The sequence below is a fragment of the Micromys minutus genome (genome assembly GCF_963924665.1).
Source record: "Micromys minutus genome assembly, chromosome: 4".
Taxonomy (NCBI): Eukaryota; Metazoa; Chordata; class Mammalia; order Rodentia; family Muridae; genus Micromys; species Micromys minutus.
Window position 1 is genome coordinate 4,305,455 of NC_137973.1, and position 23,978 is coordinate 4,329,432.

The window sequence follows — 23,978 nt, forward strand, 5'->3', positions numbered from 1 at the left end:
GGAAACAGTCAAAGTTTTCTTGGTGTATATAGATTAAATATAATAATTTCTACATACCAAAAATTGCCGCAAGGATATCTTCTTAGCTCTTGAGTTATTAATGATTTAAGGTCTAGGTGTACCCTACTCTGAGAGGGTGCTATACACTTGTTGTTGTCTAAGGACTGAGGTTTCTACTTTTTGGCCTTTCTTTTTTTGAGCTTTGGATGATCTGTGACTTGTTTCTTGGGTATTCAGAGCTTTCTGGGGTTAGTATCCCATTATCAGTGACTGCATATTATGTCTGTTCTTTTGTGACTGGGTTACCTCACTCAGGATGATATTCTCTAGATGCATCCATTTTCTTAAGAATTTGGTCGTCATTGTTTCTGATAGCTGAGTAGTACTCCATTGTGTAAATATACCACAATTTCTGTATCCATTCATCTACTGAAGGACATCTGGGTTCTTTCCAGCTTCTGGCTATTATAAATAGGGCTGCTATGAACATGTATGTTAGAGCATCTTTGGGGTATATTCCCAGTCTTTATTTCATGTTGTGCATAAGCTAAGCTTGCAGTGTCTGTTGGCCTCATGCTTGGCTTATGAGGAGATGCTGTGTTGCTGCAAACGCTACAGGTTCTGCAGTAACTGCTGTGATGTGATAAGAGTTTGCAAGTGAGCACTTCTCTGCGGGCCTATCTCCGTAGCTCTGATGTTCTGAGTCTGGCATATTTGTCATCTTCAACTTTGGTTTAGTCTTAGGATGGCTCAGTTTGAAAGGCAGCCTGTTTCCTGGTTGAGCTAAGGCTAGAAATCCTGGTGACCCTGAAGGGATGGTAGGCATTTTGCCTGACTCCCAGGGAACCAGGTCCCAGTCACTAGCCACAGTCCTCCATAGATTTGTGGCCATCAGTCACGTAAGGGCAATGCTTCAAGCTCCTCCACAGGTAGAGGACGTGACCACAGGTCCCATAGGCTCAAGACAGATCTCCATTATAATGAGGTACCTAAAGGACTGGAGGCTTAGCCAATCAACTTTTCTTCCCAGACACTCCTCCCTTAATCTGAGGCCTATCCTGAAAAGGGGGTACAGTTTTACTTGTCCACTTTCCACCATAACAATAAATGTCTTAAAACCATGGTCTGTCTCTTTTCATCGGGATCTGCCGTGGGGAGCCACAGGAAAGTCCGTTGCCTACAGAGCCATGTCTAATCTCCAGTCAGGCCTCTCCGGGCTCCCGGCCATGGTCTCCAAGCAAGCTCAACTTGCTGAAGTGAAGTCAAAGACTTTCCCTGTGCGACCAGCTGGAGTTCTCCCTCTTCCCCCCTCGGCCCTGGCCCTGGTCTAGATCCAACTTGTGGGCCCCCAGCTCTTCAGAGGCATCCAATGGTGCCTGGGTGTCCAGGAGCCTGAGAACCAGAGGACCCCAGCCTCCTTGCAGGCCTGGGGACACCTGAGTCAATTTGGGCTATCCGGAGCCTCAGATTGCACTTCCCCACCCCCAGAGGGGAGTGGTGTCCTGCCGCTCCTACATTCTGCCTCTCCAGTGGTCTTGCCCTGTGCCAGGGCAGATATAGGACCCATAACCCTACAGACAATTCAGAAAGCATCCTTCTGAATGGTGGGATGAATTTTTATACCATCTTATTCTCTTCGCCCAGGACAAGTGTCATCTCTTTGCCCAGAATATCTATGACTATATATGGTATATACTATAATACCTCCTGTTAGTTATCATATCAACTCTTGTAATAGTAAAATGATTGTATTTCAGTAACTCTTTGTTTTAAGGTAATAAATAGTAATTTCGGCAATTTGGCTAAGCCAAAGATGTGTTGACAATTTGAGCTTACTAATGTTCTTTTCTTTAGTGAAAAGGGAAAATGTTAGATAAATCCTATAATGCTTTATCATCATATTTTTTTCCATTTTGTTAATAGCTTTTCCTGTGTCTAATTACTATAATACATTTTATTATAGGTATACTTACATTAGAAAACTCATTATATATATGTATACATACATACATATGTATGTATGTTTTGGTTCTATCTTGGATTTTAGGCTTGGGGTCTTAGCACATATCTCACAGTGATATTTATTGTAGAGGAGTTACTCCCTACACAAATGAGTGTGTGTGTGTGTGTGTGTGTGTGTGTGTGTGTGTGTGAGAGAGAGAGAGAGAGAGAGAGAGAGAGAGAGAGAGAGAGAGAGACTATCCTTGCTTCTATTTCAGAAGCAGCTCAGAGATGTGAAGTGACTTCCTCAGCTTCTTAGCTAACTCTCAGAAGAAGTGTCTGCTGCCAAAGCCAGCTCATTTAATTTCCCCTGCACCCTGAACACAGTGGCTTTTAGAAGCCGTTTGCTTTAGGCTGCATGTTAATGTATCTCAGGAACAGGGATTCAGACTGAGACCGGTGATAGTGTGGTAACTAAGAATGTTCAAATCCTAGTATCTCTGAGCCTTATGCTCCAGGAGCTAGACTTGGGAAAAGAGTGCTATATAGTTACTGAGAAACATTCACACTGATTGGGAAGATAAGCATTTCCTTTCTTTTAACCCCACCAGAAAAGATGTTTAAGACTTAGAAAACAACAGACAAATGGTAACTTTAAAATTTAATGACAGATGGAGAAAAGGAACAAGGACCATTTCCTGAAGCAAACTGTCAAGCAGCAAGGTAAGCAGGGTCTGCTGAGACCCTGCAGAACTGCCCCCATCTCAGATGAGTAGGAGAAGGTCAGGTCCCCCTCACAGCTCCCACAAGTGCCCCTTTCCTCGTCCACATAGAACCCGGGTGTTCTCTGCTTTGCTTGGAATCGAACCCCGTGTCATAGGCACTCTCAAAAGCCTATGTTTAGGTATATCCTGTGATTTGGATATTGCTGTGTTCCTGGGTTCCCGGCAAAGCTGCAGCTGCATTGCTCACACTTCAGGCAGGATCTCACCATTCCCATTCCACCTTGTCCACACCCAGCCTTGTTGGGATCTCATTTTCATTGGCCTTGCTCTACTGCCTCCCAAGCTGATAATGAGATTTTCCACCCGTGTCTCTTGCTAATAAATGAATTCCTGAAATACCTTTAAAGACCTTCCCTTAGCCCTAAGTACTGGTTAAGGAAGAACAACCAATGAGGAAAATGAACAGCATATGGGACATAAATGATACCACATGTTAGCTTCAACCTCTTTGGTAAGGCAAAACCTGCAGCTAGTACTTCCTTAGTGCACAAGGGTCACAGCAGCCACACAACTGTCACAAAAGGACATTGGGGTTTTCTTTTGACAGAGGACATCTATACATGGAAAAGAAACACTCTTTTCTTACTAAAACTCCAGTTTTATCTTTAGATGTTACCTTAGTTAGTGGGGTAGAAGTGCCTTCAACTTTTCCTAAGCAGGGTTAATACGGTCCAGAATGTCATTTGGTTTAAATTATGTTCCAAAATTACTAGTGTGCATTCCTTGAGCAAACAGTTGGTCTCAAAAAGTCAGTTTTTTCCCCTTTGTGTAAACGTACCTTGCTTTTAAAAAACATGTTTTTTTTTTTATAAGCAACTTAAAGAATATATTACTCTTGGTTACTGGTGCTTTTGTTTGGAGAAAGGTAGGACATGAAGAGATACTTAGTGATTTGGGAGCTGGAGGGCTGGATGGGATGTAAGCTATAGATGTTTAGAGGACAGGGGGAACATGGGAAAGAATGGTGGGAGGAACTCGTAGAGAGGTGGTACCAAACTGTAGGTGTAGGGTGTAGCAGCCTTTCATGGGAAGAGAGGAATGAAGAGAGTATTCTGGAATGTGGTGGGAAGAGTGAGCAGAATTGGTCTGAATTTTGGTAGGAATATAAGGAAGTTACCTTGGACAACTTCTTTGAATTATACAAGTGCTATGTATAACTCTCATCTACACTCAAATATGAGCCCCACTGCATTAGACTCGGAAAAAATGAAAGGAAGCTTCATGAATCACTGCCTTTAATTTACATTGACATTACTTGCTAAATGGAGAGTGAAGTTTGAGTCAAGGCTTCAATTTTGTGCTAGGTTATTACTTGTTTTATTTTTTATTTATGTGTATGTGTGTGATCCTGTGTGGGTTTATATGTACCATGTGCATGGAGGAGCCATGGGGACCAGAAGAAGAAAGGATTGGATCTCCTGGAACTGGAGATATAGAAGGTTTGCTGCCTGCCACATGGGTGTTGGGAACTGAACCCAGATCCTCTGAAAGAGCAAGAAACCCTCTTACCCACTAAGCCATTTCTCAGTTCCCTTTTCTTCTAGGAAGAATTTATTTCTTATGTTTTATGTGAAGCCTCTACAATTCTAATACATGTTAAAGTATTTTCTTGTAAGGATTAGAGTGGGCTGGAGAGGTGACTCAGCAGTTAAGAGCACTGGCTGTTCTTCTAGAGGCTCCACACATACTGACTTTTCTCCACCTATAATTCCAGCCCCAGAGAGTTCCATCACTTATTCTCTCCTCTGTTGGCGCCATCCCTTATCCTCTTCTCTGTTGGCACCATCCCTCATTCTCTCCTCTGTTGGCACTGTATGCATGTGGTGCACAGATATACATGCAGGAAAAACTATCATATATACAAAATAACAAATGAAGAAAAAAAATAACTCCTTCCTCTTGATGGTAGGTGTCTTAGTTAGTGTTTTACTGCTGCGAACAGACACCATGACCAAGGCAACTTTTATAAGGACAACATTTAATTGGGGCTGGCTTACAGATTCAGAGGTTCAGTCCATTATCATCAAGTTGGGATCATGGCATGGTGCAGGAGGAGTTGAGAGTTCTACAACTTCTTCTGAAGGGCTACTAGCAGACTGGCTTTTGGCAGTTAGGTTGAAGGTCTTAAAGCCCACACCCAGAATGACACACTTCCTTCAACAAGACTACACTTCAAAATAGTACCACTCCCTGGGACAATCATATTTAAACTAGCAAAGTAGGGCTTGGTTTTAAGGTTGACTTGACCTATTTGAATGATTGACCAACATTCTTGGCAGAGATGTTGATGTTCTCTGTTCTCTGCAATTTCTGTTCTGGAGTCAGTGAAGAATCTTTGTTCTTAAGTTGCTACTCTATGTCTTAGGGAGCAATGTATTTCAGCAGGGATAGGTTCTGATGTGGCTCCTATGATACGAAGACATGATCTCTGGTTACCAACCATCACTGTAAAACACTTTCCTCACAGGCATGATGCTTGGCTGCATGTTAGAGAAACACATGAAATCAAGCTCCTGGTGTTCACTGTGGCCCATCTTGTTATTGCCACTCCAAGGAGGACCATGTTCATTTGCACTAAATCACATTCCATTTTCCCTTCATCCTTCCCACAGGCTACAGTATTTTGTCATTTAGTCTGCTGTGTCATCTCTTCACACCCATCTTAGTTATTCTTCTCAATGCTGTGAGAGGAAATACCCAGAAACATCAACTCAAGTAAGGAGGGGGAGAGGACTGGGTGACTGCCATTAAGACTCAGGCCCTGACTTCAGACACATGAGCTCCCAGAATGGCCTCTCAAGCTCGCTCCCATCTGAGCCCACAGTAAGCTCTGAGCCCACCGACTGTCTGGGGAGGGGACACCTGATGATTTCGGAGGGCAGATAGGGTGGTGCACCCAGGGATTGGGTCTTTTTTGGCCCAGCGAGAGGGTCTGGTGACCACCATCAAGACTAAGAACCTGCTTGCAGATGGATGAGCTCCCAGAACAGCCTCATAAGAGCTTTCCTACCTGAGCCCACGGAGACAGAATGGAATCACTGCCATCAGAACTGCCTGCCCACAAAGAGCCAAACACCTAGAAGCAATCTCCTTTCTGAGGCCATGAGCAATCTCCTTTCTGAGCCCATGGACCCTCAGACCCAAAGGAGAGACAGGCTCCAGTCAGAGACAACAAGATCACCTATAATCACAGATAACAAGATGGCAAGAGGAAAGCAAAAGAACCTAAGCAATGGAAACCAAGACAACCTGGCAACATCAGGACCCAGCTCTCCCACAACAGCAAGTAGTGGATTGCCAAACACACCAGAAAAACAAGACTTAGACTTGAAATCAACTTCATGATGATGATGGAAATCTTTGAGAAGTGCATGGATAACTCCCTTAAACAATTACAGGAGAAGACACATAAACAAATAGAAGCCCTTAAAGAGGAAACACAAAAATCATTTAAAGAACTACAGGAAAAAAAAAACAGGTGAAGGAATTAAAAACAGAAATAGAAACAAACAAAACAGAAAAGGAGACAATCCTGGAGATAGAAAACCTAAGAAAGAAATCAGGAGTCATAGATGTAAGAATCACCAACAGACTACAAGAAATAGAAGAGACGAGCTCAGGGGTAGAATACAACATAGAAAACATTGACACAACAGTCAAAGAAAATGCAAAAACCAAAAATCTCCTAACCCAAAACATGCAGGAAATCCAGGACAAAATGAGATCAAACCTCAGGATAATAGGTGTAGAAGAGGGCAAAGACTTCCAACTAAAAAGCACAGCAAATATCCTCAACAAAATCATAAGAGAAAACTTACCTACCCTTAAAAACGAGATGACCATGAACATACAAGAAGCCTACAGAACTTCAAATAAATTGGACCAGAAAAGAAATTCCTCCTGACACATAATAGTCAAAACACCAAATGTTCAAAACAAAAAAAGAATCCTAAAAGCTGTAAGGGGAAAAGGACAAGTAACATATAAAGGCAGACAATCAGAATTATACCAGATTTCTCAACAGAGACTATGAAAGCTAAAAGATACTGGAAAGGTGTCATAAAGATCCTAAGAGAATTCAAATGCCAACTCAGGTTACTATACCCAGCAAAACTCTCAATCACCATAGATGGAGAAACCAAGATATTCTAGAACAAAAGCAAATTTACACAATATCTGTCAAGAAATTCAGCCCTATGAAGGATAATAGATGGAAAAATTCAGCACAAGGAAGAAAACCACACCCAAGGAAAAGCAAAAAATAATCATGCAAGAAAACCAAAAGAAGAAAAAAACACTATCATAAGTCTACCTCTAACAACAAAAATTACAGGAAACAACCATCACTATTCATTAATCTTTCTTCTTTTGAGTTATGTCACTTTATCTTTTATTTATTTAGTTTTACACAGATTTTTAGGTTCTGTTTAATATATACATCAAGAAGTAACATATTAGTGTATATAAAATATAAGCACATTAAATTTTAGTAGTAAGTTAGCATTAAATGAAACAAAGGTTGTTCAGATGGGCAAGAGTAAGCTTTCTCTATGTTCCCAACAATAAATAATGTAGTATACGTAAATGGCGTAACAATGATCCTTATTAATTTATTTTATTTTATTTTTTGGCCTTTGTTTTTTTTGAACTTCATATAGTCTGTGAGTTGTTTCTGGGGTGTTCAGAGATTTCTAGGGCTAGTATCCAATTATCAGTGACTGCATATTATGTCTGTTCTTTTGTGACTGGGTTATCTCACTCAAGATGATATTCTCTAGACTCATCCATTTTCTTAAGAATTTCATAAAGTCATTGTTTCTGATAGCTGAGTGGTACTCCATTGTGGAAATATACCACAATTTTTGTATCCATTCATCTACTGAAGGACATCTGGGTTCTTTCCAGCATCTGGCTATTATAAATAGGGCTACTATGAACATTGTGGTGCATGTGTCTTTGTTGTACGTTGGGCTTCTCTGGGGTATATGCCCAGAAGTGGAATAACTGGGTCTTCAGAAGTGATTGGTTCCTGTCTCTCCTGTGTACCTGGTCTGTGTCCCTGGATCTCTGCTGTTCCTGGTGGCAGATGGCCTGAGCACCTGTTCTGCAAGCACAGGCCCGCCAGGTAGAAAACAAGACCCTATGGCAGGGTTCCTGCTCCCCTGAACTAATGGGGGGGCACACTTTCCGAGCGCTCAGCATAGACTTCTCTGCTGCCCGGCTACTTACAGCACAGTCTCACCAGGCCTGTGTCCTTGGATCTCCTCTGTTCCTGGAGGCAGATGACCTGAGTGCCTGTTTCTGCAAGCACAGTCCTGCTGGGTGGAAACGGAGACCCTATGGCAGGTTTCCTGCTCTCCTTAACCAACGGGGGGGACACACTTTCCGAGCGCTTGGCACAGACCTCTCTGCTCCCCGGCTACTAGCAGCGCAGTCTCACCAGGCCTGTGTCCCTCATTAATCTTTCTTAACATCAATGGACTCAATTCCCCAATAAAAAGACATAGACTAGCAGACTGGATACATAAACAGGATCCAGCATTTTGCTGCCTTCAGGAAACTCATCTCAGACAGACAGACACTACTTTAGAGGAAAAGGCTAAGATAAAACCTTCCAAGCAAATGGTCCCAGGAAACAAGCAGGAATAGCCATTCTAATGTCAAATAAAAATAGATTTTCAACCAAAAGTTATAAAAAAAGATAAGGAAGAACACAGTTTACTCATCACAGGAAAAAAAATTGGTAGATGAACTCTTAATCTTGAACACCTATGCTCCAAATACAAGGGTACCCACATTCATAAAAGAAATCCCACTAAAGTTCAAAGCATATATTGCAGCACGCACAATAATAGTGGGAGACTTCAACAACCCACACTCATCAATGGACAGATCATGGAAGCAGAAATTGAACAGAGACACAGCGAAACTAGCAGACATTATGAACCAATTGGAATTAATAAATATCTACAGGTAATTTCTTCCTAAAATAAAAGAATACACTTTCTTATCAGCACTTCGCAGTACCTTCTCCACAACTGACCATATAATGGTCACAAAACAGTTCTCAACAGATACAAGAAGATCGAAATACTCCTATGCATCCTTTAATATCACCATGGACTAAGGCTTGTGTTTACTAAGAGGAAAAAGAAACTGGAGAGAGCATGGTCTAGCAGCTTGACAGTTCAGCTGAAAGCTCTAGAACAAAAAGAAGCAGATACACCCAAGAGAAGTAGATGGCAGGATATAATCAAATTCAGAGCAGAAATTAACCAAATAGAGACAAAAAGAACTATATAAAGAATCAACAAAACCAGGATATGGTTCTTTGAGAAAATCAAAAATATCAATAAATCTTTAGCCAGACTAACTAGAGGGCACAGAGAAAGTATCAAAATCAACAAAATCAGAAATGAAAGGGAAGGCATGACAACAGAAACTGAGGAAATTCAAGAAATCATCAGATCCTACTATAAAAGACTGTTCTCAACAAAACTGAAAAATCTGGAGAAAATGGACAAATTTCTAGACAGATACCAGATACCAAAGTTAAATCAGGATCGGATAAAACATCTAAACACCTAAAGAAATAGAAGCAGTCATCAAAAGCCTTTTAACAACAATAACAACAACAAAAAGCCCAGGACCAGATGGGTTTAGTACAGAATTCTATTAGACTTTTATAGAAGACCTAATACCAATAATCTCCAAAATATTCCACAAAATAGAAACAAAAAAAGCCACTACCCAATTCATTCTTTGAAGCCACAGTATGCTCATACCTAAACCACACAAAGACACTACAAAGAAAGAGAACTTCAGACATTTTTCCTCATGTACATTGATGCACATATACTCAATAAAATTCTTGCAAACCAAATCCAAGAACACATCAAAACGATCATCCACCATGACCAAGTAGGCTTTATTCCAGAAATGCAGAGAAGGTTCAATATATGGCAATCCATCAACATAATCCACCATACAAACAAACTCAAAGAAAAAATGCCACATGGTACTCTCACTAAATGCTGAGAAAGAATTCAACAAAATTCAACACCCCTTCATGATAAAAGTCTTGGAAATATCAGGAACCCAAGGCCCATACCTAAACATAGTAAAAGCAATATACAGCCAACCAGTAGCCAACAGCAAACTAAATGGAGAGAAAATTGAAGCAATCCCACTAAAATCAGGGACTAGACAATGCTGCCCACTGTTTCCCTACCTATTCAATATAGTACTGGAAGTCCTGGCCAGAACTATTCGACAACAAAAAGAAGTCAAAGGGATACACATTGGAAAGGAAGAAAGCAAAAATATCACTATTTGCCAATGATATGATAGTATATATAAGTGACCCCAAAAATTCCTCCAGAGAACTTTTACAGTTGATAAACAACATTAACAAAGTGGCTGGATATAAAATTAACTCAAACAAATTAGTAGCCTTCCTCAATAAAAGGATAAACAGGTTGAGAAAGAAATTAGAGAATGGACACTCTTTACAATAGTCACAAAAACTATAAAATACCTTGGGTTGACCCTAACGAAGCAAGTGAAGGACCTGTGTGACAAGAACTTCAAGATTCTTAAGAAAGAAATTGAAGATCTCAGAAGATGGAAAGATCTTCCATGCTCATGGATTGGAAGGATCAACATTGTAAAAATGGCCATCTTGCCAAAAGCAATCTACAGATTCAGTGCAATCACCATCAAAATTCCAACTCAATTCTTCATAGAGTTGGGAAGAGCAATTCACAAATTCATCTGGAATAACAAAAAACCTAGATAGCTAAATCTATTCTTAACAATAAAATCATTTTTGTTAGAATCACCATCCCTGATCTCAAGCTATATTACAAAGCAATTGTGATAAAAACTGCATGGTATTGGTACAGAGATAGGAAAGTACATCAATGAAACAGAACTGAAAACCCAGAAATCAACCCACACACTTTTGGTCACTTGATTTTTCACAAAGGAGCTAAAAACATTCAATGAAAAAAAAAAGACAACCTCTTCAACAAATGGTGTTGGTTCATCTGGTAGTCAGCATGCAGAAGAATGCAAATCAATCCTTTCTTATCTCCTTGTACAAAGCTCAAGTCCAAGTGAAACAAAGATCTCTACATAAAACCAGGTGCATTGAAACTATCAGAAGAGAAAGTGGGAAAGAGCTTAGAACACATAGGCACAGGGGAAAGTTTCCTGAACAGAACACCAATGGCTTATGCTTTAAGATCAAGAATCGACAAATGGGACCTCATAAAATTGCAAAGTTTCTGTAAGGCTAAGGACACTGTCAAGAAGACAAAAGATCAACCAACGGATTGGGAAAAGGTCTTTACTAAACCTACATCTGATAGAGGGCTAGTATATATACAAAGAAGTCAAGAAGTTAGGTTCTAGAGAATCAAATGATTCTATTGAAAATGGGATACGGAGCTAAACAAAGAATTCTCAACTGAGTAATATTAAATGGCTGAGAAATACCTAAAGAAATGCTTGATATTTTTAGTCATCAGGGAAATGCAAATCAAAACAACCCTGAGATTCCACCTCATACCAGTTTGAATTGCTAAGATAAAAAACTCAGATAAAAGCAGTTGTTGGCGAGGATGTGGAGAAAGAGAAACACTCTTCCACTGTTGATGGGTTTGTAAGCTGGTACAACCACTCTAGAAATCAGTCTGGCGATTCCTCAGAACATTGGACTTGGACATAATATTACCTGAAAACACAGTTATTCCAATGTTGGACATATACCCCAAAGATGCTCCAACATATTACAAGGACTCATGCTTCATCATGTTTGTAGCAGCCTTATTATAATAGCCAGAAGCTAGAAAGAACCCAGATGTCCTTCAACAGAGGAATGGATACAGAAAATGTACATTTACATGTTCTAATAGTTGGGTACTACTCAACTATTAGAAACAGTGACATCATGAAATTCCCAGGCAAATGGATGGACCTAGAGACTATCATCTTGAGTGACATAACCCAGTCACAAAAGAACACATATGGTATGCGCTCACTGATAAGAAGATACTAGCTCGAGAAAGCTCTGAATACACACACATCAATTTACAGACATTATGAAGCTCCAAAACAAGGAAGGCTAAAATGTGGATGCCTCAATTTTTCTTAGAAGGAAGAACAAAACACTCATTGGAGAAAATGCAAGGTCAAATAGAAGAACAGGGATTGAAGAAAAAATTCATTCAGATGCCAGCCACTTCACCCAGGAACCACCACATATGCAGCCACCCAATCTAAGCACTATGGCTGATGCCAAGTACTTACTCGCAGGAACCAGATAGAGATGCCTCCTCAGGAACCATGTTAGAGTCATATAAACCTGCAGCTAACCATCAGACTGAACATGGGGTCCCAATGAGGGTGCTAAAAAAGGACTGAAGGAGCTTTAAGGAGTTGCAAACTCATTGGAAGAACATTATCAACCAACCAATCCCTCCACAAGTCCCATAGACTAAAACACCAACCTTTGAGCACACATATAGAGACCTATTTTTATTTATTTATTTTTTTACATTCCAGATTGTAGTCCCCTCCCAGTCCACTCTTAGACTGTTTCACATCCTCCTTCCTCATCCCCTTATCCACGATGATGTCTACACCCCTCCACCCCACCAGACCTCTAAATTCTCTGGGGCCTCCAGTCTCTTGAGGGCTAGGTGAATCATCTCTGACTGAACCCAGACCCTGTAGTCCTCTTCTGTATGTGGGTTGGGGGGGTCTCATATCAGCTGGTGCATGCTGCCTGGTTGGTTGTCCAGTGTCTGAGAGATCTCAGGGGTTCAGGTTAACAGAGACTGCTGGCCCTCCTTCAAGGTGGCTCTCCTTCTTAGCTTCTTCCAGCTTTTCTCTAATTCAACCACAGGGGTCAGCAGCTTCTGTCCATTAGTTGAAAATATCTGCATCTGACTCTTTCAGCTGCTTGTTGGGTCTTTCAGAGGGCAGTCATGATAGGCCCTTGTTTGTGAGCACTCCATAGCCTCAGTAATAGGGTCAGGCTTTGGAGCCTTCCCTTGAGCTCGATCCCACTTTGGGACTGTTGCTGGATGTTTTTTCCTCAGGTTTCTCTCCATTTCCATCCCTGCAGTTCTTTCAGACAGGAACAATTATGTGTCAGAGTTATGACTGTGGGCGAGTAACCCCATCTCTCACTTGATGCCCTGGAGGTGGGCTCTACAAGTTCCTTCTCCGCACTCTAGGTCATTTCATTTAAGGTCCCTCCTTTTGAGTCCTGAGAACCTCTCACCTCCCAGGTCTCTTGTAGATTCTGGAGGGTCCTCCCAAGCTCCTACCTCCTGAGGTTGCCTGTTTCCATTTTTTTTTTCTGCTGGCCTTCAGGGCTTCAGTTCTTTTCTTCCACCTAATACCAGATCGTATTCCCCTCTCCCCCATATTCCTTTCCCTCCTTGGTCCCTTCCTCTCCCATTGTTATTGTTTTCTTCTCCCTCCCAAGTAGGACTGAGGTGTCCTCACGTGAGACCTTCAGCCTGTTGAACTTTTTGAGTTCTGTGGACTGTATCTTGGGTCTTCTGTACTTTTTCCCTTTGGCTAATATACATTTATTAGTGAGTCATACCATGCATGTCCTTTTGTGTCTGAGTTACCTCACCCAGGATATTTTCTAGTTCCATCCATTTGACTGCAAAACTCAGGATGTCCTCATTCTTAATAGTTGAGTAGTATTCCATTGTGTAAATTAACCACATCTTCTCTATCCATTCTACTGTAGTGGGACATCTGGGTTGTTTCCAGCTTCTGATTATCACAAACAAAGCCACTATGAAAATAATGCCTTTCTGGCATAGTGGGACATCTTTTGGGTATATTCTCAAGAGCGGTATTGCTGGGTCTTCAGGTAGATGTATTTCCAGTTTTCTGAGGAACCTCCAGATTGATTTCTAGAGTGGTTGTACCAACCTGCAATCCCACAAGCAATAGAGGAGTGTTCTTCTTTCTCCACATTCTTGCCAACATTTGTTGTCACCTGAGGTTTTGATCTTAGCCATTCTGATTGGTGAAAGGTAGAATCTCAGGGTCCTTTTGATTTGCATTTCTCTGGTCACTAAGGATTTTGAATATTTTTTAGGTGCTGTTCAGCCATTCGAGATTCTCCTGTTGTGAATTCTTGGTTTAGTTCTATACCCCATTTTTTTTATTTGAGTTGTTTGTTTTTTTGGTGTTTAGCTTTTTGAGTTCTTTGTATATTTTGGATATTAGTAAAGATTTTTTTTCTCCACTCTGTAGGTTGCCGATTTGTCTTATTGTCTATGTCCTTTGCCTTACAGGAGTTTTTCAGTCTCTTGAGGTACCATTTATCAATTCTTGATATTAGAGAGTGAGCCATTGAAGGTCTGTTTAGGAAATTTGCCCTGTGCCAATGAATTTAAGGCTGTTTTCTACTTTCTCTTCTATTAGATTCAGTGTACCTGGTTTTATGTTGAGTTCTTTGATCCATTTGGAGTTGAGCTTTGTGCAAGGTGAAAACTATAGATCTATTTTCAGTTTTCTACAGACAGCTGGTTAGACCAGTGCAATTTAGTGAAGATGCTTTCATTTTCCATTGTACATTTTTGGCTTCTTTGTAAAAGACCAAGTGTGTGGTTTTATTTCTGGGTCATCAGTTCTATTTCATTGATCAGCATGGTTGTTTCTGTACCAATGCCATGCAGTTTTTATGACTGTTGCTCTGTAGTATAGCTTGAGGTCAGGGATGGTGATTCCTCTACCCGTTGTTTTATTGTTGAGAATTGGTTTTGCTATTATGGATCTTTTGCCTTTCCAGATGAATTTGAGAATTGCTTTTTCCATGTCTTTGAAGAATTGTGTTAAGATTTTGATGGGGATCGCATTGAATCTGTAGATTGCCTTTGGCAGGATGGCCATTTTTACTAAGTTAATTCTGCCAATCCATGAGCATGGGAGATCTTACCATTTTCTGAGATCTTCAGATTTTTCTTGAAGACTTGAAGTGTCATACAGATCTTTCACTTGTTTGATTGGAGTTACCCCAAGATGTTTTATATTATTTGTGGCTATTGTGAAGGGAACTGCTTCCCTATTTTTTTCTCAGCTTGTTTATCATTTATATAAAGGAAGGCTACTAATTTATTTGAGTTAATTTTATATTTGGTCACTTTACTGAAGTTGTTTATCAGCTGGAGAAGTTGTCTGGTAGAACTTTTGGGGTTGCTTCTGTATATTATCATATCATCTGCAAATAGTGAAATCTTTATTCCTTCTTTGCTAATTTCTATCCCATTGATCTCTTTTTGCTGTCTTATTCTTTTAGCTAGAACTTCAAGTACTATATTGCATAGATATGGGAAGGTTTCTTAACGACTTCTATTTCCTTATGGGCTATGGGTCTATTTAGATGTTAAGGAATGCTTCTGTAAAACAGAGGAGAGACACAAAATCTCTCCTGCCTCCACTGTCACTAAAACTAAAGGAGAGCAACCACCCACTTAACTAGTAAGCAGGCGGCTTCGGGAGCCAAGTCATCATGAACTTTTCTTACAAACAATGCCCAAACTCCCATGATTCCAGTGGCTTTGCCTAGGCTCCAAAAACTACATCTAAGTGAACAGCCCTTCCTGGCCTGGAGACTGTATGTCTGTCATTTCTCCTTCTCCTGCTCTCCACTTTCGCTATCCACCCCTCTTCTTTCACCTTTTTTTCCCCTTTCCAATAATTCACATTCCTCTGAATTTCCATTTGCAACCGGAGCTGAGTCTTTCCTCCTCCCAAGGATGGCTGTGACAAGCTGTCCCCTTCTTCTGGTGGTGGGTTAGATGGGCCTCTCTGGTACCACATTTGTTTGGTGAAGGTGACATGTGGTGCCTGATTTCTGAAACTGAATGTGAGGACTGGGAGAAGAAATGGCAGCAGCATTTGTGAAGACGCGATGGTAAACTATTAATTCAACATCCAGCATGTGATGGCCTGAGGTGCTTCTGAGGATGAGGATCAAGGTTGCATCCAGAACTGCATTGCAGCCTTGGTTTTCAACACCCAACAACCTGCACTGTGTGTGTCATTACACCACATGCCACATGCACATGTCACAGCAAATGCCACATGCCACACTGTTTCAAACATTTCAGGTCAGGTACAACATTTTGCTATGGTTTTCTTGTGTGTGAAAAGTTTTCTGGGCTTATGTAAACATGATGAATTAACGATGAAAACAGCCATCCAGTATTTTCCTACCCTTTATTCCTCAGTGCACAGCTATCAAATTCCTGTGTCTTTAGATAGCATTGGGTCACGATGCTTGGCTTTTAGAAATTGCTATTTGAAAACCAAACACGTTTCATAAAAAAACAGTAACACACTCTAGCTTTGTTTTTGAACAGAATTTCTACAGTGTCTGAAATACCCCTACATGTACTTTTGACTTTTTGCAGTATGTGTTCATGTGAAGTAACATCTCAGCATTGATGATTATAAATGTAAAGCAATAATCAACTCTAAAGAACATTAAACGTGTTTTATGTCCAGCAGTATTAAATATTCATCCCAAACAATTCCTTCTGTAAAAATAAATAAGGACATCTATCTTATTAGTATGCAAATATGCTATTTACATGCTATTTGCCAATAAATGATAAATTTTTATATATCTATATCTAATCTATTTATATGTATAAAACAAAAATTTGTCTTAAATTTCTTTGTGATTTGTTGTTAATAAGGGTTTGTATACGCATTTTTATAATTATACACACAGACGTACACAGAGAGATATAAGGTCACATAAAATTCTTGACTATGAAGAAGTTGCAAGGAGAAAAAATTTTAAAAGTTGCGATCTACTGTTAGGGTCAGTAGACTAAATGATTTTGGGGGGACTGATTAGCCAGTCACAGTCACCCAGAACACACTCTTTCCTTGCCCTGCTTTGACTGGGTCTGACAGGCAAGCAGCCCAGCTGTCAAGGGCCACAAAGGCCAGACCTTTTGCCAAGTTCTCTTTCCCCAGTTCCTTACCTCTACCTTGTCAATCCACAGGTGCCCTTGTGCCTCCTCCTTTATTTCCCCAGAATTGATTTCAAAACTTAACTGTTCCGCTTGGCTCTGTCATTTAGTCTGTGTTGGCTTTTATTTAAATAGAAATACACTTTTAGAAACACAGGAACAGGGAAAATGCAAATAGGTTCACCTGCTGCCCTTTACAAAACTCACTCAATGTATTCAGCATCCTTGGCAAGAGGAAGGCTCATCTGCTTCCTTTTTTGTTCTCTCTGGGATGCTAATTGTTTTTCTTTTGATAGTTGTTCTGGCCCGAAGTCTAAAATCTGGCCTGCAGAGTGTTGTGTTGCTTTTGTAAATGAGTTGACATCTGCTTTGAGTTTTATCGGGCCTTAATTTTCTTTCAGGACTTGTTCATTTTCCCTTTAATTGTGAGAATCAGGGTTTTGTCTTTTTGTCACACAAAAATGTAGACCTTTCTGCTTTGGGGGCATAGACTTGAATGAGTAGAGTCACATGGTCACAAGGAAGGCTATTCAGGGAGGAGATGCTGGGACAGACACCTTAGCAACCAGTCCAGAGAAGATGAGCCTGGACACAAAAGGCTGGGTTCCCACTGAATAATTACAATCTTTTGGAAGGAGATTGACAGCGAGGGTTGATCTGGGAGAAACATTTTGAATTGGGAGATGTTGAGGTAATGGCCATATGTGAGATTAACTCTGACCTTTTTATTTCTTTACTTTTATTTCATATTATTTTTTCATTGTTGGAGAGCGAAGCCAGGATTTCACAAGCAAGGCAAAGTGCTCTACTACAGAGCTCCCTCCATCCTCAGTAGATCCTTCCCTCCCTCCCTCCCTCCCCAATACGGTTTCTTTCTCTTTTTTCTCTTCCCCATTTCTCCCTTCCTGTCCCATCATTTTCTTTACTTCTTTCTCTTTTTCTTTTTACTTCCAAAATATACTAAAGGGAGTAATGTTGCTAATAGGACTTGGAATTATTTATCAGAGATAAATTTCAGAGTTAAAAGATAAAGTGTATCAGCCTTGTATTTTTTCCCCACTTTATATAAAGCTTTCATAAGCTCAGACATGTTTGTGGGCACAAATGTGTGTGTGTGAGTGCGTGCACGTGTGTGTGTGTGTGTGCGCGCGCACGTGTGTGGGTGTGGGGGTATGGCAGTGGTTCTTAACTGGGAAACTCTTTGTTGCCTAAAGGACATTTAGGAATGTCGTAGCCAAGTTCACTGTTATAACTAAGAGAGGATATACTACTAGCATGTTGTAGGAAAGGGCTCAGGTTTCTGAGTATTTTATAATGCACAGGACCAACCCCAGGGATGTGCATGGAATTCACCCTCACTCTTCAGTCCCAGCTGCCTTCTTTCCTGATCAGCCAGATTTGGTAGCTCATTCACCACCATCATCAATTTCCTCATGGGCAATACCCATGGATGTGTTCTGTCTGTCCCTCGTTTGATCTGACTTTTGTCATCTTCTTGGTAGGAGCGTCTCTGTACTAAGACGAGAGTGGCCTTTTGGAAGTACATTCTCCATTTACTCCACTGTGTACCAAATCCCACAGTGACTCCTACAGGGTAAGATTTTAACTTCTGAGAAAGGTATGCCAAGCTCACCACGCCTCATACCTGCCTCCACTTCATTGTCATCATCATCTCTAAATGATGCTTTTCTTGTAAAATACATTTCAGTCCTACAAAATAATACCCCATTTCAAGAAGCCATACATGCAACCAAAAAGATAGTCTGGTACAATCTGAGTATCTCCCAAGACTTCGCCCAAAATATCTTTTTCTCTAGGAGATATTTCTAGATCTCCGTTTTACCCCTCCCCCTCCCTGATAAACAGGTAGATTACACCATCTTGTTGATCTTCAAATTCCTCAGACCTATCATTGTTAGTGTATCCTTTCTCTAGCTTTTATCCCCTAACTTTTAAAATATCAATCTAATCTGCTAGGCAGTAACCTTCTTGGGCACAAGGATCATTCTCAGACTTCTGTTTGTCTCTGCTTAGATTCCTAGTGCAGAGTGACCAAGTACTAATGCTCATCAAGTTAAAAAATCAGCGACATTTGGCACTGCCGTTTGTGCTTCCTTATTCTTTATCATACTTTGAGCTTCGTTTAGACATTTGCTATATTTGGTTTTTATAGATATAGAAGAACTCTTGAGAGTGACCTAATTCATTCAGAGGTTAGTCCTGGTTGACACAGCTTCTTTTGAGAAGTCTCACTACACTACTGCAAAGGAAAACATTACTGTCCGGGCTTGTCCCCATGGTTCCCAGCATCTCTCCAAGGCTTTGCTCTGATGCGCCTGCTCACCTGCCACTCTCAGCCTTGCTGTTTTCCAGTTGTCGGGAAAGCAGCTTGGCAATGTTGGTGAAGCTGTTGCTCATTCGGAAGATGTCCCTGCTGTGAGGGCCCAGGATAGAGGAGAAGGCATCTGTGATGCTCTTGATTTCCAGGAGGAGAATATGGTGGAAGGAATGCTCCGTGTTAGGCAGCTGGCTCACCAGGTATTGCAGGCAGCTCCTGGCTCTCTCCTGCCAACAACAATGGACAATTGTAACAGGAGTCTGTAGGACAATATAACATCAAAGTCCATGAACTAAATTTCCTCAGAGAAACATAGGTGATATTAATAGTGCAGGTACTGTCAAAGACAACACATCCGTGTGAATCATGACATGCAATGCATAAAGGATGCATCACCCATTCCCAACTTAGAGTCAGAAGATAGATGGGGGATCTTCGTCACATATCAGGCTCATCTCAGAAGCTAGGAACACATCACCAAAGAATAAGGATGGAAATTTACTGTCATGGTGAAGCAGACAGAGAGTTAACAAAATACCCATGTAAAATCCATAGTGCGTCGGATGGAGAGCTAAGCAGGGAGATGAGACCCTGGGAGATGGATGTTAAACAGTGCACCAGGCACGTCTCAGAGAGAAGGCCACCTTCAGCTTCAGTACGGTTTTTATCACTGAAAGCCAGCATGCTCAGTAACGTTAGTGAACAACTAGAATAAAGCTCATCTTGGTTGATTCAAGGAAGTGGGATGACATAGGAGGCAGGCCACACGGGATGTGACATTTTATTTACCGTTTGTCTTGCTGACAATGCAACTTTAAACTTCATATAAGATCCCCAGCCCCTGAATCAGATTCCTCTTTCCCATCCTAGACGGTCATTCCACAAATATTTCCACGTCCCCACGGTTCTGTGGGCAGAATTTCCTGGGCTGCCTGTGTAGCTCAGTTACCACAGCAATTCCGCAGTGCATGTGAGGCCCTGGGTTGAGCCATAGATTATCCCCATACCCCGTCTCCCAAACCTTTCTCACCATAAAACATTAGAAAATTCTTTTCTTAGAAGCATTTGTCTTCTCGGCGGTGAAGGTAGCCATGTGACTATTTGCTCAAATCAGTCCCATTCTGAACAATCCTCTGGCAGCCAAACTGAGCTGAAGGGAAAATTAATCACGTTTCGGGAACAAGAAAAATCTTAACTGCTGGGGAACCAGCATATGAACACATGCCAACCTCACATCATTTGTTCTGAAACCTTGGAGCACATCCAGGTACCTCACGGGGGTAACAGATGTGATTTTGGATGAGAAAGTGTGACGTTAGGGCAAGAAGGGGGTTAGGGAATTCTGATTTCTTTCTCAGTTCCAAAATATTTCGTCTCTGGGGCTTAGTACTGCATATTTGTTCTTTTAGTCCTTTCAGAACAAAGCGGGTCACAGCACCTGAATGTCATGTGAGCCAGTCGCTGTCCTACCAGACACATTGTTTGTTATTAAAATAAAAATAGTGGATGTACAAGGGTAATTAATTATTATATGTGCCAAGGCTATCTATCCCACATGAGCCTTTAGCAATCCTGGAATCCTTTGAATCACACCATGAGGTTAGTAATGGTAACTATCACAGTGCGGTAACTAGTAGTGGCAGCTATTTTTTTTTTTAAATGGGGACCAAACTGAAGACAGACCAACATGCTTAAAGCCACATCTGTCTCTTTCTCTCTGAACTATACCGTCATGACTATGGTACCGGCCCTTCCTACCCAAACCCAAGGCCACAGGTTAGTCCGTCCCCATTTTGCTCTCTTATTTGTGATCATGGTTAGGGAAGTTTTTCTTAGTTACATTAGGTTTACCTAATACGCATCATAAATACTCTGCAAATACAAAATAGGCCAGCAGTTGTTAAATCTTTTGTTTATAGAGCCCCTTGGCTCTTCTTAAAATGCTTGAAGGCCCCAAAGGGTTTTGTTTGCCTAGACTGTATGTATTGATATTGGCCATTTGCCAACTAAATTGAGAAATCAGAATCACCAATTCACTTAAAAATAATAAACCACTAGTATGTTAAATACATATGTTTATGAAAAAAAATCCCATTATCTAAACCAGAACTTTTGGAAATCTCTATAGTCTAGTGATTGTTTACATGGACAAAAACCGGATACTCATATCTGATCTTAACCTGCAGTGTTATATCTGACCTCACATAGATTATATAGTTGGAAAAGGAGGATTATTTTCAAAATATCCTTGATGGTTATGCATATTATTTATTGATAGTACATGAAAACCCAGTAAGTGCAATATTTAATGCATTCTGTCACACTAAAGTCCGCCTGTCCATCCCGCAGCTTGGTTGAGTCTTTTACCCCTGTGTCATGTTATGACATTAAGCATTGATAATCTGGGGAAACATTAGTTCACTGAGTTAAAGATATCTTCCAAATGTGGATACATTTTACTCTATAATATCAGAAACATTGGATAAGGGAGGAAAGGGTCCACAACTAAGGGAGCTATTGACAGTTTGATGGCATCCAGCTGGGAAGTCAGTTTTCTTTAAGGGTGTTGCCCACACTGGAGTGGATTGCTCAATATCCATAAATATATGGGCAGTAAAAAATGACTCAATGAATTATTGAAAGAATAAAAGAGGACATAATTTTGGGGGAGTGTTGGGTGAAGCTGAGAAAAGGTAGAGAAATAGGAACAAATATAAAATACATTGTACAGCATGCATGGAATTATCAAACAATTAATAAAACATTATGTTTTTAAAGGGAGAAATCATTGTCATCATCATCATCATCATCAACATCATCAAACACCAACACCTCTGAATCCCATCTGTGAGTACCACCATGCTTCTCTTCAGGAAAGTCTTTCTGCTGAGGAAACCGCCACGTTTACACTTGATCTTAGCCAAAAGGTCAAGAAGTGATAACTACCATGTTTAGAGTGGTGGACACAGATTTTTCAAAACTTGAATTTTCATCCCACCCTTGGATTTTATCACCGGAAACGGATAGAGTTGGTAGCCTGTGTTCATCAGATCCACATCTGAGGATTCAACAAACTGCAGATTGGCTAACTCTTCTTGTTAATTGAATTCTATCAACTCAGAACATGGGGTTTTTTTTTTTTCTTTTTCTTGAAAGACTCATCTTGAGAAAGGCTCAGTGCTACACCGTGATCCTGAGCACGAAGTATAGTTACCAATGAAGACTTTCTACTGGCTTAACCCTTTGCTCAAACAGCCTTCTCTGGTGAATCACTCTTAACATGTCTCTCAGGGCAGGAGCAACGCTAACAGTAAAACTTTTACATATTTTTATCAAGGTCCTTCCTAAGGGAAACTGTCTTTTCCTTTGAAAGGTTCTGGGTCTGAAAACTGGCTCACATTTGAAAATTGATTCACGGACTGGGATTCCCTTTTGCCAAGATCCCATGTGGCATTTCTTTTATTAGTTTGAGAGTTTTTCCACTTAAATAGATCACACAAAAGTGTGTAATCCTATGTAGATCAAATAAGAATTCAGTAGGTTTCTGATCCATTTCCTGTCTGGAAACACCAGAACTGATTATCCAGTACCAAAGGTCTATCGTATGAGTGACAGCACCGGAGTTCCCTCCCTCTGCCCGTGCTGACCACTCTGGGTCAGGTCACTGGGATACTTTGTCTGTGCTGCTGATATAATTTCAATCACTTTGCCTTTGGGGATGCAATGCTGCCACCTGGCCTCTGTTACTTCAGGGCCCAATTAAGCCCACTGCATTTAATTCATCCAGTGAGCATCCATAGCTCCAACCCTAAGGTCTGGAATAAGGAAAAGAGAGACAACAAAGCTCTTCAAATGTGCTGGTGCCCTCTCACCATTTTTTGTTCTGTAGCAGTAGTGAAAGGCAAGTGTTCTGGGCCTTTTCATTGTGGTGCATTAGGTTTTCTACAGTTACCTACTCTAGCATTACAAGTTCCCTGAGCCTTAAAACCCCTCATTGACACTAAGCCAAGGGATATCAGGCATATTTGATTTCTGTTCAACAGTCAATCTTTTGACAAATGCTTCATCCAACTATTCAAAGAAACTTTTGATACTTTTTTTCTTAATTGTATGAAATTTTATAATAAAACTTAGACACTCTACTCTCAGGGCCCATATTAATAAAGTCAGCCTGATCCAGTTTTATGTTTCTTCCACCATTATCCAACACCTTTAAAATTCATCTCCACTCCCATTCCCCAGACCTCTCCTTGAGTGAATTAGAAAACTCATTAAACTCTTTAGTAGTGTGGTACACGTTCTTATGAACTACACTTTTTACCTCCCCTCTAGGCCTGCTTAACCTTCAGCCAGGTTAGAGGTCTAGAAGTAAGTATTGGTGGACCCTGAATGATATCAGTAGTGTCTTGGCTGACATTTCCTTCAGAGAAAGTCCCTGCTAGTTTAGAAGACAATGAAGTATTAATTTCATCAATCAAAGATGAAAACGACAATATTTAGGGCATGGGATGTGAGTACATCCCCTGCTGCCAGTGGAGTAACTACTTCTTCAGGTGAGATAAACCCCTGAGTATCTGAGGGTTCAAAGGTCTCGGCTTTAATAGGGTCCTCCCATGATCCCCATCTCAAGATACAGGATCCCATTCATTACCAATTCATGCCCTGACTCTAGCTGCCAACCCTCTGAGGCTTGGACTCGAATTTTTGTTGTAGTGCAGCCAACCTTATAAAGAGAGTTTTTGTTTGTTTTTCTGCAACTTGAGCTCTGTGGCTTAGGAGCTGGAATATTCTCTTCCAGAACAGGCTTACTAACCCTTACATTGTTTATGTGCATCTGGAGCCAGTCAATTTTATCACTAAGTTTATGAGATGATGGGCAGTGGTTAATTTGAT

At 40.7% G+C, this 23,978-nt stretch overlaps 1 protein-coding gene across 3 annotated transcripts in view; it reads right to left on the reverse strand.

Moving 5' to 3' along the window:
• The window catches only part of VEPH1 (ventricular zone expressed PH domain containing 1), a gene marked incomplete at both ends in the record, with an annotated part of 209,794 nt that overhangs the window by 115,841 nt on the left and 69,975 nt on the right, over nucleotides 1-23,978 (reverse strand). For all 3 annotated transcript variants that reach the window (XM_080916322.1, XM_080916321.1, XM_080916320.1), the window contains one exon: nucleotides 19,092-19,312. In XM_080916322.1, coding sequence (XP_080772448.1) covers nucleotides 19,092-19,312 — 221 coding nt within the window. The remainder of the gene's footprint in view (nucleotides 1-19,091; nucleotides 19,313-23,978) is intronic.